The 17998-nt window shown below is 36.5% G+C and overlaps 1 protein-coding gene across 4 annotated transcripts in view; it reads left to right on the top strand.

Annotated features, from left to right (window-relative positions):
* Nucleotides 1-17998, top strand: part of taok3a (TAO kinase 3a) — a 270675-nt gene that overhangs the window by 133812 nt on the left and 118865 nt on the right. For all 4 annotated transcript variants that reach the window (XM_061932585.1, XM_061932564.2, XM_061932575.2 and 1 more), the window contains 5 exons: nucleotides 1822-1893; nucleotides 2104-2205; nucleotides 9381-9426; nucleotides 14094-14190; nucleotides 14792-14905. In XM_061932585.1, coding sequence (XP_061788569.1) covers nucleotides 1822-1893; nucleotides 2104-2205; nucleotides 9381-9426; nucleotides 14094-14190; nucleotides 14792-14905 — 431 coding nt within the window. The remainder of the gene's footprint in view (nucleotides 1-1821; nucleotides 1894-2103; nucleotides 2206-9380; nucleotides 9427-14093; nucleotides 14191-14791; nucleotides 14906-17998) is intronic.

Raw genomic sequence — 17998 nt, 5'->3', positions numbered from 1 at the left:
TTTTTAAGGGCCTACTGCAAAAATATTCAATTGACTGTAACATTTAGCTATTTTAAAGGAAGTACCCGTTCTGTACTGCAAAAAAACATTGGTCAAAGATCCTCTATAAGACATGAGCGCTTTGCTGTTGTTAAATAACTACTGCAGAAATACTTGTCAAAGATCCCTTATATGACAGAAGCTCCACTGTTGTTTTTAAGGACCGACTGCAAAAAATATCCACTATTGACTGGAACATTTAGCTATTTTAAAGGAAGTACCCGTTCTGTACGGCAAAAAAAAAAATCTGGTCAAAGATCCTCTATACGACAGGATTGTTCTGCTGTTTTTAAGGACCTACTGCAAAAAATATCCACTACTGACTGGAACATTTAGCTATTTTAAAGGAAGTACCCGTTCTGTACGGCAAAAAAAAATCTGGTCAGAGATCCTCTATAAGACATGAGCGCTTTGCTGTTGTTAAGTAACTACTGCAGAAATACTTGTCAAAGATCCCTTATATGACAGAAGCTCCACTGCTGTTTTTAAGGACCTACTGCAAAAAATATCCTCTATTGACTGGAACATTTAGCTATTTTAAAGGAAGTACCCGTTCTGTACGGCAAAAAAAAATCTGGTCAAAGATCCTCTAAATGACAGGATTGTTCTGATGTTTTTAAGGACCTACTGCAAAAAATATCCACTATTGACTGGAACATTTAGCTATTTTAAAGGAAGCACCCGTTCTGTATGGCAAAAAAAAAATCTGGTCTAAGATCCTCTAAATGACAGGATTGTTCTGCTGTTTTTAAGGACCTACTGCAAAAAATATCCACTACTGACTGGAACATTTAGCTATTTTCAAGGAAGTACCCGTTCTGTACGGCAAAAAAAAATCTGGTCAAAGATCCTCTATATGACAGAAGTTCCACTGTTGTTTTTAAGGACCTACTGCAAAAAATATCCACTATTGACTGGAACATTTAGCTATTTTTAAAGGAAGTACCCGTTCTGTATGGCAAACAAAAAATCTGATCAAAGATCTTCTATATGACAGGATTGTTCTGCTGTTTTTAAGGACCTACTGCAAAAAATATCCACTATTGACTGGAACATTTAGCTATTTTAAGGGAAGTACCCGTTCTGTACAGCAAAAAAAAAATATGGTCAAAGATCCTCTATACGACAGGATTGTTCTGCTGTTTTTAAGGACCTACTGCAAAAAATATCCACTACTGACTGGAACATTTAGCTATTTTCAAGGAAGTACCCGTTCTGCACGGCAAAAAAAAATCTGGTCAAAGATCCTCCATATGACAGAAGCTCCACTGTTGTTTTTAAGGACCTACTGCAAAAAATCTCCACTATTGACTGGAACATTTAGCTATTTTTAAAGGAAGTACCCGTTCTGTATGGCAAAAAAAAAAATCTGGTCAAAGATCCTCTATAGGACCGGATTGTTCTGCTGTTTTTAAGGACCTACTGCAAAAACATTGATAAACAACCGTCCAAATGACAGGAGTGGTTTGCTGTTTTTAAGTAACGTCTGTAAAAATCCTCTTTATGACAAGAGTACACTGCTGTTTTTGACGACCTCTGCAAAAAACAATTAGTTTCCCCAACCCAACATCCACAGGCTGGTACCGCGCTGCAAAAAAAACCCCCACTTTGGGTTAAATCACACAACCACTGAATCGCTGTGCTGTTTTTAGGAATCTGCTGCTAACCCAACCCCTCCTCTTCGTGGCAATAAAAAAACAAAAAACAACCAAAAAAGTATTTTTTATTATTTCATTATATTATTGCCATTTAACTTTTTGTCCTTTCTGCATTTTCTTTCAGGCCCGTAACTCTTATTCCAACGAGGTGGTGGCCATCAAGAAGATGTCCTACAATGGCAAGCAGACTACTGAGGTAACACACACACATGCAGAAGTGGACATTGAGCAAGGCAGCACCAACCCTTTTCACGAAAACCGACGACTTCATTTCATGTGTTTTTATTTGCTGAATCAGCTTTTAAAGGTCTGCTTCTAAGCCTCCAGTGTCCACGTCGTTTGGAACTGTGATTATTGCTGTAATGATGATGAGTTCATGTGTGTTGTTGTTGTTGTTGTTGTGTAGAAGTGGCAGGACATTATTAAGGAGGTCAAGTTTTTGGGACAGCTGCGGCACCCAAACACCATCGAATACAAAGGATGTTACCTGAAGGACAACACTGCCTGGGTGAGTGCCTTCATCATCATCATCATTTCCGCAAGGAAAATAACTTTTTAAATGTTGTTAACCTTACTCCATATTCACTTGGTATGATTAATGAACCCATACAATACAAATACATTGTGTTAGGAAATAATATGCCAAATAAAATAGACTGTTTAACCACAAATTAATTATATTATACATTATAATTAGAGATGTGTGATAATGGCTTTTTTGCCGATATTCCGATATTGTCCAACTCTTAATTACTGTCAGGTTCAAACAAACACTGATGACATCTATTAAACAAGACAAGAGGCAAAGAATTACCGTATTTTCCGCACCATAAGGCGCCCTGGGTTATAAGCCGCGCCTTCAATGAACGGCATATTTCAAAACTTTGTCCACCTATAAGCCGCCCCGTGTTGTAAGCCGCATCTAACTGCGCTAAAGGAATGTCAAAAAAACAGTCAGATAGGTCAGTCAAACTTTAATAATATATTAAAAACCAGCGTGATGTGGGCGCGCATGGAGTCGTATATCAACATGGACGGAGCTGCGTGAAAAAAGCCACCCGGCCTCTTCGCGTAAACTTACCTTAACCACTCGCTCATCTTTTCTTCATCCAGCCATTCCTTCGAGTTAGCTTTTATGATGACGCCGGCTGGAAAGGTCTCTTTTGGCAAGGTCTTCCTTTTGAATATCACCATGGGTGGAAGTTTCTGGCCATTAGCATGGCAAGCTAGAACCACAGTGAAGGATGACTTCTCATTCCCTGTGGTGCGAATATTCACCGTACGTGCTCCCGTTGTATCCACAGTGCGGTTCACAGTAATATAACCTACTCAGTGGCCTAGTGGTTAGAGTGTCCGCCCTGAGATCGGTAGGTTGTGAGTTCAAACCCCGGCCGAGTCATACCAAAGACTATAAAAATGGGACCCATTACCTCCCTGCTTGGCACTCAGCATCAAGGGTTGGAATTGGGGGTTAAATCACCAAAATGATTCCCGGGCGCGGCCACCGCTGCTGCCCACTGCTCCCCTCACCTCCCAGGGGGTGATCAAGGGTGATGGGTCAAATGCAGAGAATAATCTCGCCACACCTAGTGTGTGTGTGACAATCATTGGTACTTTAACTTTTTAACTTTATATCAAAAGTCAGTGGAACCTCGTCCATGTTGATAATGTTCTCTGGCCGGATGTTTTTTTCAGCTATCTTGTTTTTACAATATGCACGGAAAGTAGCCAGCTTTTCTTGAAAGTCTTTAGGCAGTTGCTGTGAAATAGTAGTCCGTGTGCGGATGGAGAGATTGCGTCTTTTCATGAACCGGATCCCTGTCGCTTAGTAGGAGCCATTTTGTGGTCTTTACAGATGTAAACACACAAAGGAAATGAAACGTACGGTAATATCCGCGCGCTTTTTCTTCTTCTACGCGGGCGGGTGGTTGCTTACAGTAGAAGAAGAAGCGCTTCCTGTTCTATGGGGGCGGGTGATTACCTTGGCGGTTGCTTGCGTAGAAGAAGAAGCACTTCCTCTTCTACGGGGAAAAAAGATGGCGGCTGTTTACCGTAGTTGCGAGACCGAAACTTTATGAAAATGAATCTTAATATTAATCCATATATAAAGCGCACCGGGTTAAAAGCCGCACTGTCAGCTTTTGAGTAAATTTGTGGTTTTTAGGTGCGGCTAATAGTGCGGAAAATACGGTAAACAGAGACATAATTCAATTTGGACTTAATATTGAGGAGAGTCGTCTGTACACTGTACTCTTGCACAGTATCTCAGCACACTCTGCCAAAAGATTGCACGCCTCCTTCTTTTATTTTGGACCCTCCCCGACCACATGGCCACCACTGTTTCTGTTGGAATAATTGTTTGTAAGTTATCACAAAAGAAACGTTGTATTATGAATGCAGTCTTTCGAGGCCTAACAAGAGGAAGAATGCTCGTGAAACGCCACTGTGATTTCAACACGGACAGATGGCATTCCTATGAGGAAGCAGTGCCTGCCGCGACCCGTTGTGGTGGGCTCTCCTATTTCTGGGGCTGAGGTTGCTGAGGTAGTTAAAAAGCTCCTCGGTGGCAAGGCCCCGGGGGTAGATGAGATCCGCCCGGAGTTCCTTAAGGCTCTGGATGCTGTGGGGCTGTCTTGGTTGACAAGACTCTGCAGCATCGCGTGGACATCGGGGGCGGTACCACTGGATTGGCAGACCGGGGTGGTGGTTCCTCTCTTTAAGAAGGGGAACCGGAGGGTGTGTTCTAACTATCGTGGGATCACACTCCTCAGCCTTCCCGGTAAGGTCTATTCAGGTGTACTGGAGAGGAGGCTACGCCGGATAGTCGAACCTCGGATTCAGGAGGAACAGTGTGGTTTTCGTCCTGGTCGTGGAACTGTGGACCAGCTCTATACTCTCGGCAGGGTCCTTGAGGGTGCATGGGAGTTTGCCCAACCAGTCTACATGTGTTTTGTAGACTTGGAGAAGGCATTCGACCGTGTCCCTCGGGAAGTCCCGTGGGGAGTGCTCAGAGAGTATGGGGTATCGGACTGTCTGATTGTGGCGGTTCGCTCCCTGTATGATCAGTGCCAGAGCTTGGTCCGCATTGCCGGCAGTAAGTCGGACACGTTTCCAGTGAGGGTTGGACTCCGCCAAGGCTGCCCTTTGTCACCCATTCTGTTCATAACTTTTATGGACAGAATTTCTTGGCGCAGTCAAGGCGTTGAGGGGATCTGGTTTGGTGGCTGCAGGATTAGGTCTCTGCTTTTTGCAGATGATGTGGTCCTGATGGCTTCATCTGGCCAGGATCTTCAGCTCTCACTGGATCGGTTCGCAGCCGAGTGTGAAGCGACTGGGATGAGAATCAGCACCTCCAAGTCCGAGTCCATGGTTCTCGCCCGGAAAAGGGTGGAGTGCCATCTCCGGGTTGGGGAGGGGATCTTGCCCCAAGTGGAGGAGTTCAAGTACCTCGGAGTCTTGTTCACGAGTGAGGGAAGAGTGGATCGTGAGATCGACAGGCGGATCGGTGCGGCGTCTTCAGTAATGCGGACGCTGTATCGATCCGTTGTGGTGAAGAAGGAGCTGAGCCGGAAGGCAAAGCTCTCAATTTACCGGTCGATCTATGTTCCCATCCTCACCTATGGTCATGAGCTTTGGGTTATGACCGAAAGGACAAGATCACGGGTACAAGCGGCCGAAATGAGTTTCCTCCGCCGGGTGGCGGGGCTCTCCCTTAGAGATAGGCTGAGAAGCTCTGCCATCCGGGAGGAGCTCAAAGTAAAGCCGCTGCTCCTCCACATCGAGAGGAGCCAGATGAGGTGGTTCGGGCATCTGGTCAGGATGCCACCCGAACGTCTCCCTAGGGAGGTGTTTAGGGCACGTCCGACCGGTAGGAGGCCGCGGGGAAGACCCAGGACACGTTGGGAAGACTATGTCTCCCGGCTGGCCTGGGAACGCCTCGGGGTCCCACAGGAAGAGCTGGACGAAGTGGCTGGGGAGAGGGAAGTCTGGGCTTCCCTGCTTAGGCTGCTGCCCCCGCGACCCGACCTCGGATAAGCGGAAGAAGATGGATGGATGGATGGATGGACAGATGGCAGGATCTGCTCAACTTCCAGAGGAACTCTCTTTGAAGTGTTAAACGAACTCTCTCTGAAGTATTTCACAAACTCTCTTCCAACTATTTGGTAACCGAGGTCAACGCTATTTACGACCCGCTGCCCTTTTGAAGCAACTGTGGTCAGGAGACGGGAGGGGTTATCCATTGTCCTCCAACACCTGCCCCAGCTGGATCCAGGAAGAGCCCAAGCCCGAGAAATCTTCTTCTTGGTCTTCAAAGCGACCGAAAACAATGACTGTTTTACATACTTCCCATTCCTGCTGTGACATGTGTTGGTGCGTGAACATTGAACATCTGAATAAAAGAGGAGACGAAAACCTTCTTCGTCAGAGCGTGGCGCTGGACTGTGCAGAGAGTGCAGTGGCCATGTCTCTCCTCAATATTGAGTCCAAATTGAATTCTGTCTCTGTTTGATTCCTTGCCTTTTGTCTTGTTTAATAGATGTCTTCAGTGTTTGAACGTGACAGTTTCCAAAGGACAAAGGTCGCAAAAAGTTCACAGAAAAGGTTGTAAACAATTCACGGGAAAGGTCAGTTCAAAAAGAGGTCCATAAAATAGTTCAAAAAGACGTTCGTAAAACAGTCCAAAAAGGGGTCGCCTGGAGGGGAGTCTGGTCCTGCTACCTCTCCGCTTTGAAGTCCTTGGGTTAGAACAATATCTTTTTGTTGATTACCATACATGAAAGAAAACAGAAAACCTTAATTTGTGGAGTTTTACGAGCCTTACTTTTGGCAGGTGTCAAAGACAGCTTTTGTCTTCTTGCCTGGAACTCATTTCAACACAAAGTTTTTTGTGATAACTTACAAACAATTATTCTAACAATTACCGATTCCGATATCAACCGATACCGATATATACAGTCGTGGAATGAACACATTATTATGCCTAATTTTGTTGTGATGCCCCGCTGGATGCATTAAACAATGTAACAAGGTTTTCCCAAAATAAATCAACTCAAGTTATAGAAAAAAAATGCCAACATGGCACTGCTTTATTTATTAATGAAGTCACAAAGTGCATTATTTTTTTTAACATGCCTCAAAACAGCAGCTTGGAATTTGGGACATGCTCTCCTTGAGAGAGCATGAGGAGGTTGAGGTGGGCGGGGTTGAGGTGGGGGAGGGTAGGGGGTAGCGGGGGGGTGTATATTGTAGCATCCCGGAAGAGTTAGTGCTTCAAGGGGTTCTGGGTATTTGTTCTGTTGTGTTTATGTTGTGTTAGGATAGGATAGGACTTTATTGTCATTGCACAAGTACAACAAAACTATGTTTTCAGCAAAAACTTGTTCAAGATTAGACAAACAAACAGTGTACAGGGTTACAGACCAGGAACGCTGATGGGTCGCCAAAGCTGCCCCGTAAAAGATAAGAAAAAGGTAAAACGCTGGGGAAGAAGATGAGTAAAAAAATACAATCTAGACTGGGCTCCTAAGGGGGCCCAGTCTGGAGTGGGAAAAAACCTCCATGCCATGCACACATAAACATGTTACATTTAATCACGACAAACTCGCAACAGAGCGGCGGGGAGTTGGGACCCTGGAGGTCGACTGCTGCTATGAAGCGCTGCCAGCCGTCCATCACCCCGAGGGGAAACAAGCGGTGGTGAAAGTGTGTGTGTGTGTGTGTGTGTGTGTGTGTGTGTGTGTGTGTGTGTGTGTGTGTGTGTGTGTGTGTGTGTGTGTGTGTGTGTGTGTGTGTGTGTGTGTGTGTGTGTGTGTGTGTGTGTGTGTGTGTGTGTGTGTGTGTGTGTGTGTGTGTGTGTGTGTGTGTGCGCGTGCGCGCGCGTGCGTGCGTGCGTGTGCCCAATTGTCTTGGGTGTGATGATGTGTGTGACCGATCTGCAAAAGTTTGACTCCAGGTGTCGTTGAGGAGGGAGGGAGGTCAAAAGCGTCCATCATTGAGGTGTCCTCGGGGGTGTTTTTAGAACAGCCTGTTCCTGTTTTTCACAGCGTCAAGGCCATTTGAGGGAGTCAAATCGTAGATGAGGATGTTTGTTTTCCGCGAGCAGACATTACAATGACTTGTCTGTTCTATTCGTCCATGCTGGCTGCTCTCATATTCAATTGAATTTTCCGGTGCGGATGTTCTCCCGAAATGTGTTTGTCATTCTTGTTTGGTGTGGGTTCAGTGTGGCGCATATTTGTAACAGTGTTAAAGTTGTTTATACGGCCACCCTCAGTGTGACCTGTATGGCTGTTGACCAAGTATGCTTTGCATTCACTTGTGTGTGTGAAAAGCCGTAGATATTATGTGACTGGGCCGGCACGCAAAGGCAGTGCCTTTATAAAGTTTATTGGCGCTCTGTACTTCTCCCTACGTCCGTGTACACAGCGGCGTTTTAAAAAGTCATACATTTTACTTTTTGAAACCAATACCGATAATTTCCGATAGTACATGTTATAAAGCATTTATCGGCCGATAATATCGGCAGACCGATATTATCGGACATCTCTAATTATTATATTATTCCTCTGTTCGTCCTTTCACAGTTGTTGTTTTGTGCCTTTCTTTCTTTTTTGTTTTTTTATTTTTTATTAATCAGTCCAACAAAATAATACCATAATAATACAATTCCAAATAGAAAACCAAACCCGGCCCAGCAACAGTCAGAATAGCAATCAACAGAGCAATTGAGAAGACACACAAACATGACACAAAATAATCCAAAAGTAGTCAAAACAAAAATGAACGATATCAACAACAGTATCAATATTAATAGGAATTCCTGCTCAGTGGCCGTGTGGTTAGAGTGTCCGCCCTGAGATCGGTAGGTCTTGAGTCATACCAAAGACTATAAAAATGGGAGCCATTACCTCCCTGCTTGGCACTCAGCATCAAGGGTTGGAATTGGGGGTTAAATCCCCAAAAATTATTCTCGAGCGCGGCCACCGCTGCTGCTCACTGCTCCCCTCACCTCCCGGGGCTGGAACAAGGAGATGGGTCAAATGCAGAGGGTAATTTCACCACACCTAGTGTGTGTGTGTGACTATCAGTGGTACTTTAACTTTAATTCCAACATTGCAGTGATTAGAAATCCCTCATTTACATTATCATCTACAGCCTTTTTTTTTTTTTTATAAAATAATAACATTAAAAAAATGTCACATTGTCCAATATTTTCCACAAATATAAAATAAGTCAGATATTAGATTAATTTAATAATTAATATACATTTAAATAATGGATCTCATATTCCAATATATGACTCATTATTATCTAAACTAAATGCATTTTTTTTCTACTGATATCATCTCCATAGCGTGTGTACACCAGTCAGTATCAACATCCATCCATTTTTTTTTTTTTAATATTACCGTTTTTGTTATGATGCATATTGAAAGAAATGCATTTTTACTCTTTGATGACACGTTACTAAATTGTTTTTGTGCCTTTCTTCATGCTTTGGATGGGCTAAAATAGCCGTAATGTAAGAATATAAAACTGCTTCTTTGGCATGAGATATTTTTTGTCATCAAATGTGTTTAGCATAAAAGGTTTATTTATTTTTTTAAAAACACTTATTTGCTGCGGCCCCTGCTGCTTTTTTTTTTTTTTTTTTTTTTAATGAAATGTTCATTTGTGTTTCAGCTGGTGATGGAATATTGTTTGGGTTCTGCATCAGACTTACTCGAAGGTAAGTAACCCATTATATTTTGTCAAGAGTCGTAGTAAATAAAGATGTCTGGGGCAAAGTGAGCATTTTCAAGCCAACATATTGGTCAAAGATCCTCTATAAGACATGAGCGCTTTGCTGTTGTTAAGTAACTACTGCAGAAATACTTGTCAAAGATCCCTTATATGACAGAAGCTCCACTGTTGTTTTTAAGGACCGACTGCAAAAAATATCCACTATTTACTGGAACATTTAGCTATTTTAAAGGAAGTACCTTTAAAAAAATCTGGTCAAAGATCCTCTATATCAGTGGTCCCCAACCACCGGGCCATGGCCTGGTACCGGTCCGTGGATCGATTGGTACCAGGCCGCACAAGAAATTAAAAAAAAAAATATATATATATATTTTTATTAAATCAACATAAAAAATGCAAGATACACTTCCAATTAGTGCCCCAACCCAAATAACCTCCCTCCACTCATTCACACAAAAGGGTTGTTTCTTTCTGTTATTAATATTTCTGGTTCCTACATTATATATCAATATATATCAATACAGATGCAGGGATACAGTCCGTAAGCACACATGATTGTAATTCTTCATGACCAAAAAAATACAAAAATAAATCAAAAATGTTTTATTTGCTAGATATTTATTTAATTAGTATTTGCAGTTCTTGTGCCTTTTATAATTTTTTTAATCCATTTTTTAAATTATTTTATATTGGCTTATTTTTTCAAAACATAGTAAATTTAGTATATTTTAGTATTTGATGTTTAAATTTTACTTGAATTATTATGTTTCATGTTTTTTATTGCTAGATATTTATTGAATTAGTATTTGCAGTTCTTGTGCCTTTATAATTTGTTTTATCCATTTATTAAATTATTTTATATTGGGCTATTTTTTCAAAACATTATAGTAAATTGAGTATATTTTAGTATCTGATGTTTAAATTTTACTTGAATTATTATAATGTTTCATGTTTTTTATTGCTAGATATGTATTTAATTAGTATTTGCAGTTCTTGTGCCTTTATAATTTTTTTAATCCATTTTTTTTATTATTTTATATTGGGTTATTTTTTCAAAATGTAGTAAATTTAGTATATTTTAGTATCTGATGTTTAAATTTTACTTGAATTATTATAATGTTTCATGTTTTTTTATTGATATATATTTATTTAATTAGTATTTTCAATTCATGTGCCTTTATACATTTTTTTATCCATTTTTTTATTATTTTATATTGGGTTATTTTTTCAAAACATTATAGTAAATTTAATATATTTTAGTATCTGATGTTTAAATTTTACTCGAATTATTATAATGTTTCATGTGTTTTATTGCTAGATATTTATTTAATTAGTATTTGCAGTTCTTGTGCCTTTATAATTTTTTAAATCCATTTTTTAAATTATTTTATATTGGGTTATTTTTTCAAAATGTAGTAAATTTAGTATATTTTAGTATCTGATGTTTAAATTTTACTTTAATTATTATAATGTTTCATGTTTTGTATTGCTAGATATTTATTTAATTAGTATTTGCAGTTCTTGTGCCTTTATAATTTGTTTTATCCATTTATTAAGTTATTTTATATTGGGTTATTTTTTCAAAACATAGTAAATTGAGTATATTTTAGTATATGATGTTTGAATTTTACTTGAATTATTATAATGTTTCATGTTTTTTATTGCTAGATATTTATTTAATTAGCATTTGCAGTTATTGTGTCTTTATAATTTTTTTAATCCATTTTTTTATTATTTTTATATTGGCTTATTTTTTCAAAACATAGTAAATTTTGTATATTTTAGTATTTGATGTTTAAATTTTACTTGAATTATTATGTTTCATGTTTTTTATTGCTAGATATTTATTGAATTAGTATTTGCAGTTCTTGTGCCTTTATAATTTGTTTTATCCATTTATTAAATTATTTTATATTGGGTTATTTTTTCAAAACATTATAGTCAATTTAGTATATTTTAGTATCTGATGTTTAAATTTTACTTGAATTATTATGTTTCATGTTTTTTATTGCTAGATATTTATTGAATTAGTATTTGCAGTTCTTGTGCCTTTATAATTTGTTTTATCCATTTATTAAATTATTTTATATTGGGTTATTTTTTCAAAACATTATAGTAAATTGAGTATATTTTAGTATCTGATGTTTAAATTTTACTTGAATTATTATAATGTTTCATGTTTTTTATTGCTAGATATTTATTTAATTAGCATTTGCAGTTATTGTGTCTTTAGAATTTTTTTAATCCATTTTTTAATTATTTTTATATTGGCTTATTTTTTCAAAACATAGTAAATTTTGTATATTTTAGTATTTGATGTTTAAATTTTACTTGAATTATTATGTTTCATGTTTTTTATTGCTAGATATTTATTGAATTAGTATTTGCAGTTCTTGTGCCTTTATAATTTGTTTTATCCATTTATTAAATTATTTTATATTGGGTTATTTTTTCAAAACATTATAGTAAATTTAGTATATTTTAGTATCTGATGTTTAAATTTTACTTGAATTATTATGTTTCATGTTTTTTATTGCTAGATATTTATTGAATTAGTATTTGCAGTTCTTGTGCCTTTATAATTTGTTTTATCCATTTATTAAGTTATTTTATATTGGGTTATTTTTTCAAAACATTATAGTAAATTGAGTATATTTTAGTATCTGATGTTTAAATTTTACTCGAATTATTATAATGTTTCATGTTTTTTATTGCTAGATATTTATTTAATTAGTATTTTCAATTCTTGTGCCTTTATAATTTTTTTAATCCATTTTTTTATTATTTTATATTGGGTAATTTTTTCAAAACATTATAGTAAATTTAATATATTTTAGTATCTGATGTTTAAATTTTACTTGAATTATTATAATGTTTCATGTTTTTTATTGCGAGATATTTATTTAATTAGTATTTGCAGTTCTTGTGCCTTTATAATTTTTTTAATCCATTTTTTAAATTATTTTATATTGGGTTATTTTTTCAAAATGTAGTAAATTTAGTATATTTTAGTATCTGATGTTTAAATTTTACTTGAATTATTATAATGTTTCATGTTTTTTATTGCTAGATATATATATTTAATTAGCATTTGCAGTTCTTGTGCCTTTATACATTTTTTGTATCCATTTTTTAAATTATTTTATATTGGGTTATTTTTTCAAAACATTATAGTAAATTTAGTATATTTTAGTATCTGATGTTTAAATTTTACTTGAATTATTATGTTTCATGTTTTTTTATTGCTAGATATTTATTGAATTAGTATTTGCAGTTCTTGTGCCTTTATAATTTGTTTTATCCATTTATTAAATTATTTTATATTGGGTTATTTTTTCAAAACATTATAGTAAATTGAGTATATTTTAGTATCTGATGTTTAAATTTTACTTGAATTATTATAATGTTTCATGTTTTTTATTGCTAGATATTTATTTAATTAGCATTTGTAGTTCTTGTGCCTTACAATTTTTTTTATCCATTTTTTAAATTACTTTATATTGGGTTATTTTTTCAAAACATTATAGTAAATTTAGTATATTTTAGTATCTGATGTTTAGATTTTACTTGAATTATTATGTTTCATGTTTTTTATTGCTAGATATTTATTGAATTACGGTAGTATTTGCAGTTCTTGTGCCTTTATAATTTGTTTTATCCATTTATTAAGTTATTTTATATTGGGTTATTTTTTCAAAACATTATAGTAAATTGAGTATATTTTAGTATCTGATGTTTAAATTTTACTTGAATTATTATAATGTTTCATGTTTTTTTATTGATATATATTTATTTAATTAGTATTTGCAGTTCTTGTGCCTTTATAATTTGTTTTATCCATTTATTAAGTTATTTTATATTAGGTTATTTTTTCAAAACATTATAGTAAATTTAGTATATTTTAGTATCTGATGTTTAAATTATACTTGAATTATTATGTTTCATGTTTTTTATTGCTAGATATTTATTTAATTAGTATTTGCAGTTCTTGTGCCTTTATAATTTTTTTAATCCATTTTTTAATTATTTTATATTGGGTTATTTTTTCAAAACATTATAGTAAATTTAATATATTTTAGTATCTGATGTTTAAATTTTACTTGAATCATTATAATGTTTCATGTTCTTTATTGCTAGATATTTATTTAATTAGTATTTGCAGTTCTTTTGCCTTTTATAATTTTTTAAATCAATTTTTTAAATTATTTTATATTGGCTTATTTTTTCAAAACATAGTAAATTTAGTATATTTTAGTATTTGATGTTTAAATTTTACTTGAATTATTATAATGTTTCATGTTTTTATTGCTAGATATGTATTTAATTTGTATTTGCAGTTCTTGTGCCTTTATAATTTTTTAAATCTTTTTTTATTATTATTTTATATTAGCTTATTTTTTCAAAACATAGTAAATTTAGTATATTTTAGTATTTTATGTATAAATTTTACTTGAATTATTATAATGTTTCATGTTTTCTATTGCTAGATATTTATTTAATTAGTATTTTCAGTTCTTCTGCCTTTTATAATTTTTTTAATCCATTTTTAAAATTATTTTATATTGGGTTATTTTTTCAAAACATTATAGTATATTGAGTATATTTTAGTATCTGATGTTTTAAATTTTACAACATATGTGTTTTCCCCCCAAGTTCACAAGAAGCCGCTCCAAGAGGTGGAAATCGCTGCCATTACCCATGGTGCCTTGCTGGGACTCGCTTACCTTCATTCCCATAATATGATTCACAGGTACTGTAAATCCATTTGTGTTCCCTCCTTACGATCACTTCTCGGCTGCAACGTTAAGAAAAAAAAAGGTCTCTTTATCTTTGCAACCTCATATCTCGGACGCACATGTTTATCTTTTATTGCACATCTTGCGACCTTTGGACAGTTACGACACGCAAGCAAGCGTGTAGCAAAACTTGTGTTCAAGACGTTGACATTCATAGAGAGACTGTACAGTTGTCATAACTCAATAACGGTGTGGAGGTCTTGCTCCTCCGGGTTCTTTGGACCACCAATGATGGACATGACAGCCGTGTTCGTCTTTGCGAACAAGGATTTATTTTGCCATAAGTTGTCCTTTTCAGCCATGTTAAAGTTTCTATCCTGACACACCCAGCTTCGCTGCAGGTCCGCAGGCCACGCCCCCCCACAAGTGTATTATGTGTTCTCAAAAGCAACACAAAATCACTACTTGGAATTCTTAAAAAGGATTTTAAAATGAGAGTTTAATGTGGCGTTTATTACACGCCATTGAAAGTATTTATCGGCGGCGGATGACATGCTTGATCAGTCTTTAAGATATCAATATTTATGTCTGGATTTTTCATGTGTCCTCTTCCAGAGACGTGAAAGCCGGAAACATCCTGCTGACCGAGCTGGGACAGGTCAAACTGGCCGACTTTGGCTCCGCCTCCATTGCCTCACCCGCCAACTCCTTTGTGGGGACACCTTACTGGTGAGTGGGACAGCACGGACTTAGGGGTGTCCTGATAGAACTTTTTCCACTTCCCTTACGATACCGATATTTTTCTTGAATAATGGGCCGATTCCGAAATTGAACCGATACAATTAGAGATGTCCGATATTATCGGCCGATAAATGCTTTAAAATGTAATATCGGAAATTATCGGTATCGGTTTCAAAAAGTAAAATGTATGACTTTTTAAAACGGGTACACGGACGTAAGGAGAAGTACAGAACAGTTGCGTCTCCCAGTCATACTTGCCAACCCTCCCGATTTTCCCGGGAGACTCCCGAATTTCAGTGCCCATCCCAGAAATCTCCCGGAGCAACCATTCTCCCGAATGTCTCCCGATTTCCACCCAGACAACAATATTGGGGGCGTGCCTTAAAGGCACTCCCTTTGCGTGCCGGCCCAATCACATAATATCTACGACTTTTCACACACACAAGTGAATGCCATGCATACTTGGTCAACAGCCATACAGGTCACACTGAGGGTGGCCGTATAAACAACTTTAACACTGTTACAAATATGCGCCACACTGTGAACCCACACCAAACAAGAATGACAAACACATTTCGGGAGAACATCCGCACCGTAACACAACATAAACACAACAGAGCAAATACCCAGAACCCCTTGCAGCACTAACTCTTCCGGGACGCTACAATATACACCCCCCGCTACCCTCTACCCCTCCCCCCCAACCCCGCCCACCTCAACCTCCTCATGCTCTCTCAGGGAGAGCATGTCCCAAATTCCAAGCTGCTGTTTTGAGACATGTTAAAAAAAAATAATGCACTTTGTGACTTCAATAATAAATATGGCAGTGCCATGTTGGCATTTTTTTCCATTCCATTTTGTTACATTGTTTAATGCAGTGGTCCCCAACCACCGGGCCGCGGCCGGTACCGGTCCGCGGACCGATTGGTACCGGGCCGCACAAGAAAAAAAAAAAGAAAAAAAAAATATATATATATATATATTTTTTTTTTTTTTTTTTTTTTTAATTTAAATTAAATCAGCATAAAAACACAATATATACACTATATATCAATGTATATCAATACAGTATGCAGGGATACAGTCCGTAAGCACACATGATTGTATTTCTTTATTTAAAAAAAACAAAAAACAACAAAAATACCCCCCCCCCCCCCCCCCACAACACCCCTCCCCCCCGGTCCGCAGCTACAAAAAGGTTTAATGCATCCAGCGGGGCATCACAACAGAATTAGGCATAATAATGTGTTAATTCCACGACTGTATATATCGGTATCGGTTGATATCGGAATCGGTAATTAAGAGTTGGACAATATCGGAATATACAAAATGTGTTTGTCATTCTTGTTTGGTGTGGTTTCACAGTGTGGCGAAATATTTGTAACAGTGTTAAAGTTGTTTATACGACCACCCTCAGTGTGACCTGTATGGCTGTTGGCCAAGTATGCCTTGCATTCACTTGTGTGTGTGAAAAGCTATAGATATTATGTGACTGGGCCGGCACGCAAAGGCAGTGCCTTTAAGGTTTATTGGCGCTCTGTACTTCTCCCTACGTCCGTGTACACAGCGGCGTTTTAAAAAGTCATACATTTTACTTTTTGAAACCGATACCGAAAATTTCCGATATTACAATTTATAACATTTATCGGCCGATATTATCAGACATCTCTAATTATTTATTATTTATTATTTATTTATTTTTTATTTTTTTATTTTTTTATTATTATTATTAGTCATATTATTAGAGATGTCCGATAATATCGGACTGCTGATATTATCGGACATCTCTAATAATAATATGACTCCTGTAATACGCCCTATAATCCGATGCGCCTTATATATGAAAAAAGATGAAAAATAGACCATTCATCGGCAGTGTGTCTTATAATCCGGTGCGCCCTATGGTCCGGACAATACGGTACTAATTTCTTATCACCTATCCGGATAGGTGTGTATGAGTACTTTTTGAGCGCATTCAACAACACCACAATAATAATGACAACCATTTAAATGTTGGTCACAATAACTGTGATATGACATTCTCATATCGTTACATCCCTACTGTATTGTTGTTACACACCTAATACAATACGTCTTCCACACCTGGAAGAAAGAGAAGACAAATGGACGCACTGTCTTTGGCTACTTTTAAGACCCTTCTTAAAACCCATTTTTATTCACTGGCTTTTAACCCAGCATGAGACTTTAAACTTTTTTAACTGTTTTTATCTAACAAATTGTTCTTAGGGTAATTTACTGCAAAAACTGAAATCTAAGTAGGATTAAATATCTCAAATAAGGGTGATATTTGCTTATTTTCTGTCTGATAAGATAATTCTTCTCACTAAGCAGATTTTATGTTAGAGTGTTTTACTTGTTTTATGTGTTTTGCTCCTAAATGATCTCAGTAAGATATTACAGCTTGTTGCTGAGATTTGATGACCTATATTGAGTAAAACATGCTTGAAACTAGAATATCAACTGTTGCAAAGCTGTGTCATCAACACTCACAAGTATAAAACTACTTTTTTAAAGTAATAATTTCTTACTTCAAGCATGAAAAAAAACAAGATCATTATGTCAAGATAATGGCACTAGCATTTACTTCATTTAAGAATATTTTTCAACATATTGAGCAAAAAGGTCTGGTTTTTTTCTACCAAGAAAAGTGCACTTGTTATTAGTGAGAATATACTTATTTTAAGGTATTTTTGGGTCCATTGAGGTTAGCTAATTTTACTTGTTTTGGAAAGTCTTGACAAGCCAAATTTTCTTGTTCTATTGGCAGATAATTTAGCTTAGTTCAAATAAAATACCCCTCTTTTTTTCTTTTTTTTTTTTCTTGTTTTTGAACACTGACTTTTTGCAGTGCAAAAAATACAATTGAAAAACAAAATAGTAGAGATGATAAACGATAAGATAAGGCCTTAAAATGTAATATCGGAAATTATCGGTATCAGTTTCAACCCTCCGATTTTGACACAATTGCGTCTCATAATTAAAACAGATGACAGCCAAATGGACTTTGCTGTTTTATTTTCAATGAAACAATAGAAAATAGGTACTCATATAGTAGTACAG

The sequence above is a fragment of the Nerophis lumbriciformis genome, linkage group LG03 (assembly GCF_033978685.3).
Source record: "Nerophis lumbriciformis linkage group LG03, RoL_Nlum_v2.1, whole genome shotgun sequence".
NCBI classification, from domain to species: Eukaryota; Metazoa; Chordata; class Actinopteri; order Syngnathiformes; family Syngnathidae; genus Nerophis; species Nerophis lumbriciformis.
Note: the sequence above shows the minus strand (reverse complement) of the source record. Positions and strands in the feature narration are given on the sequence as shown.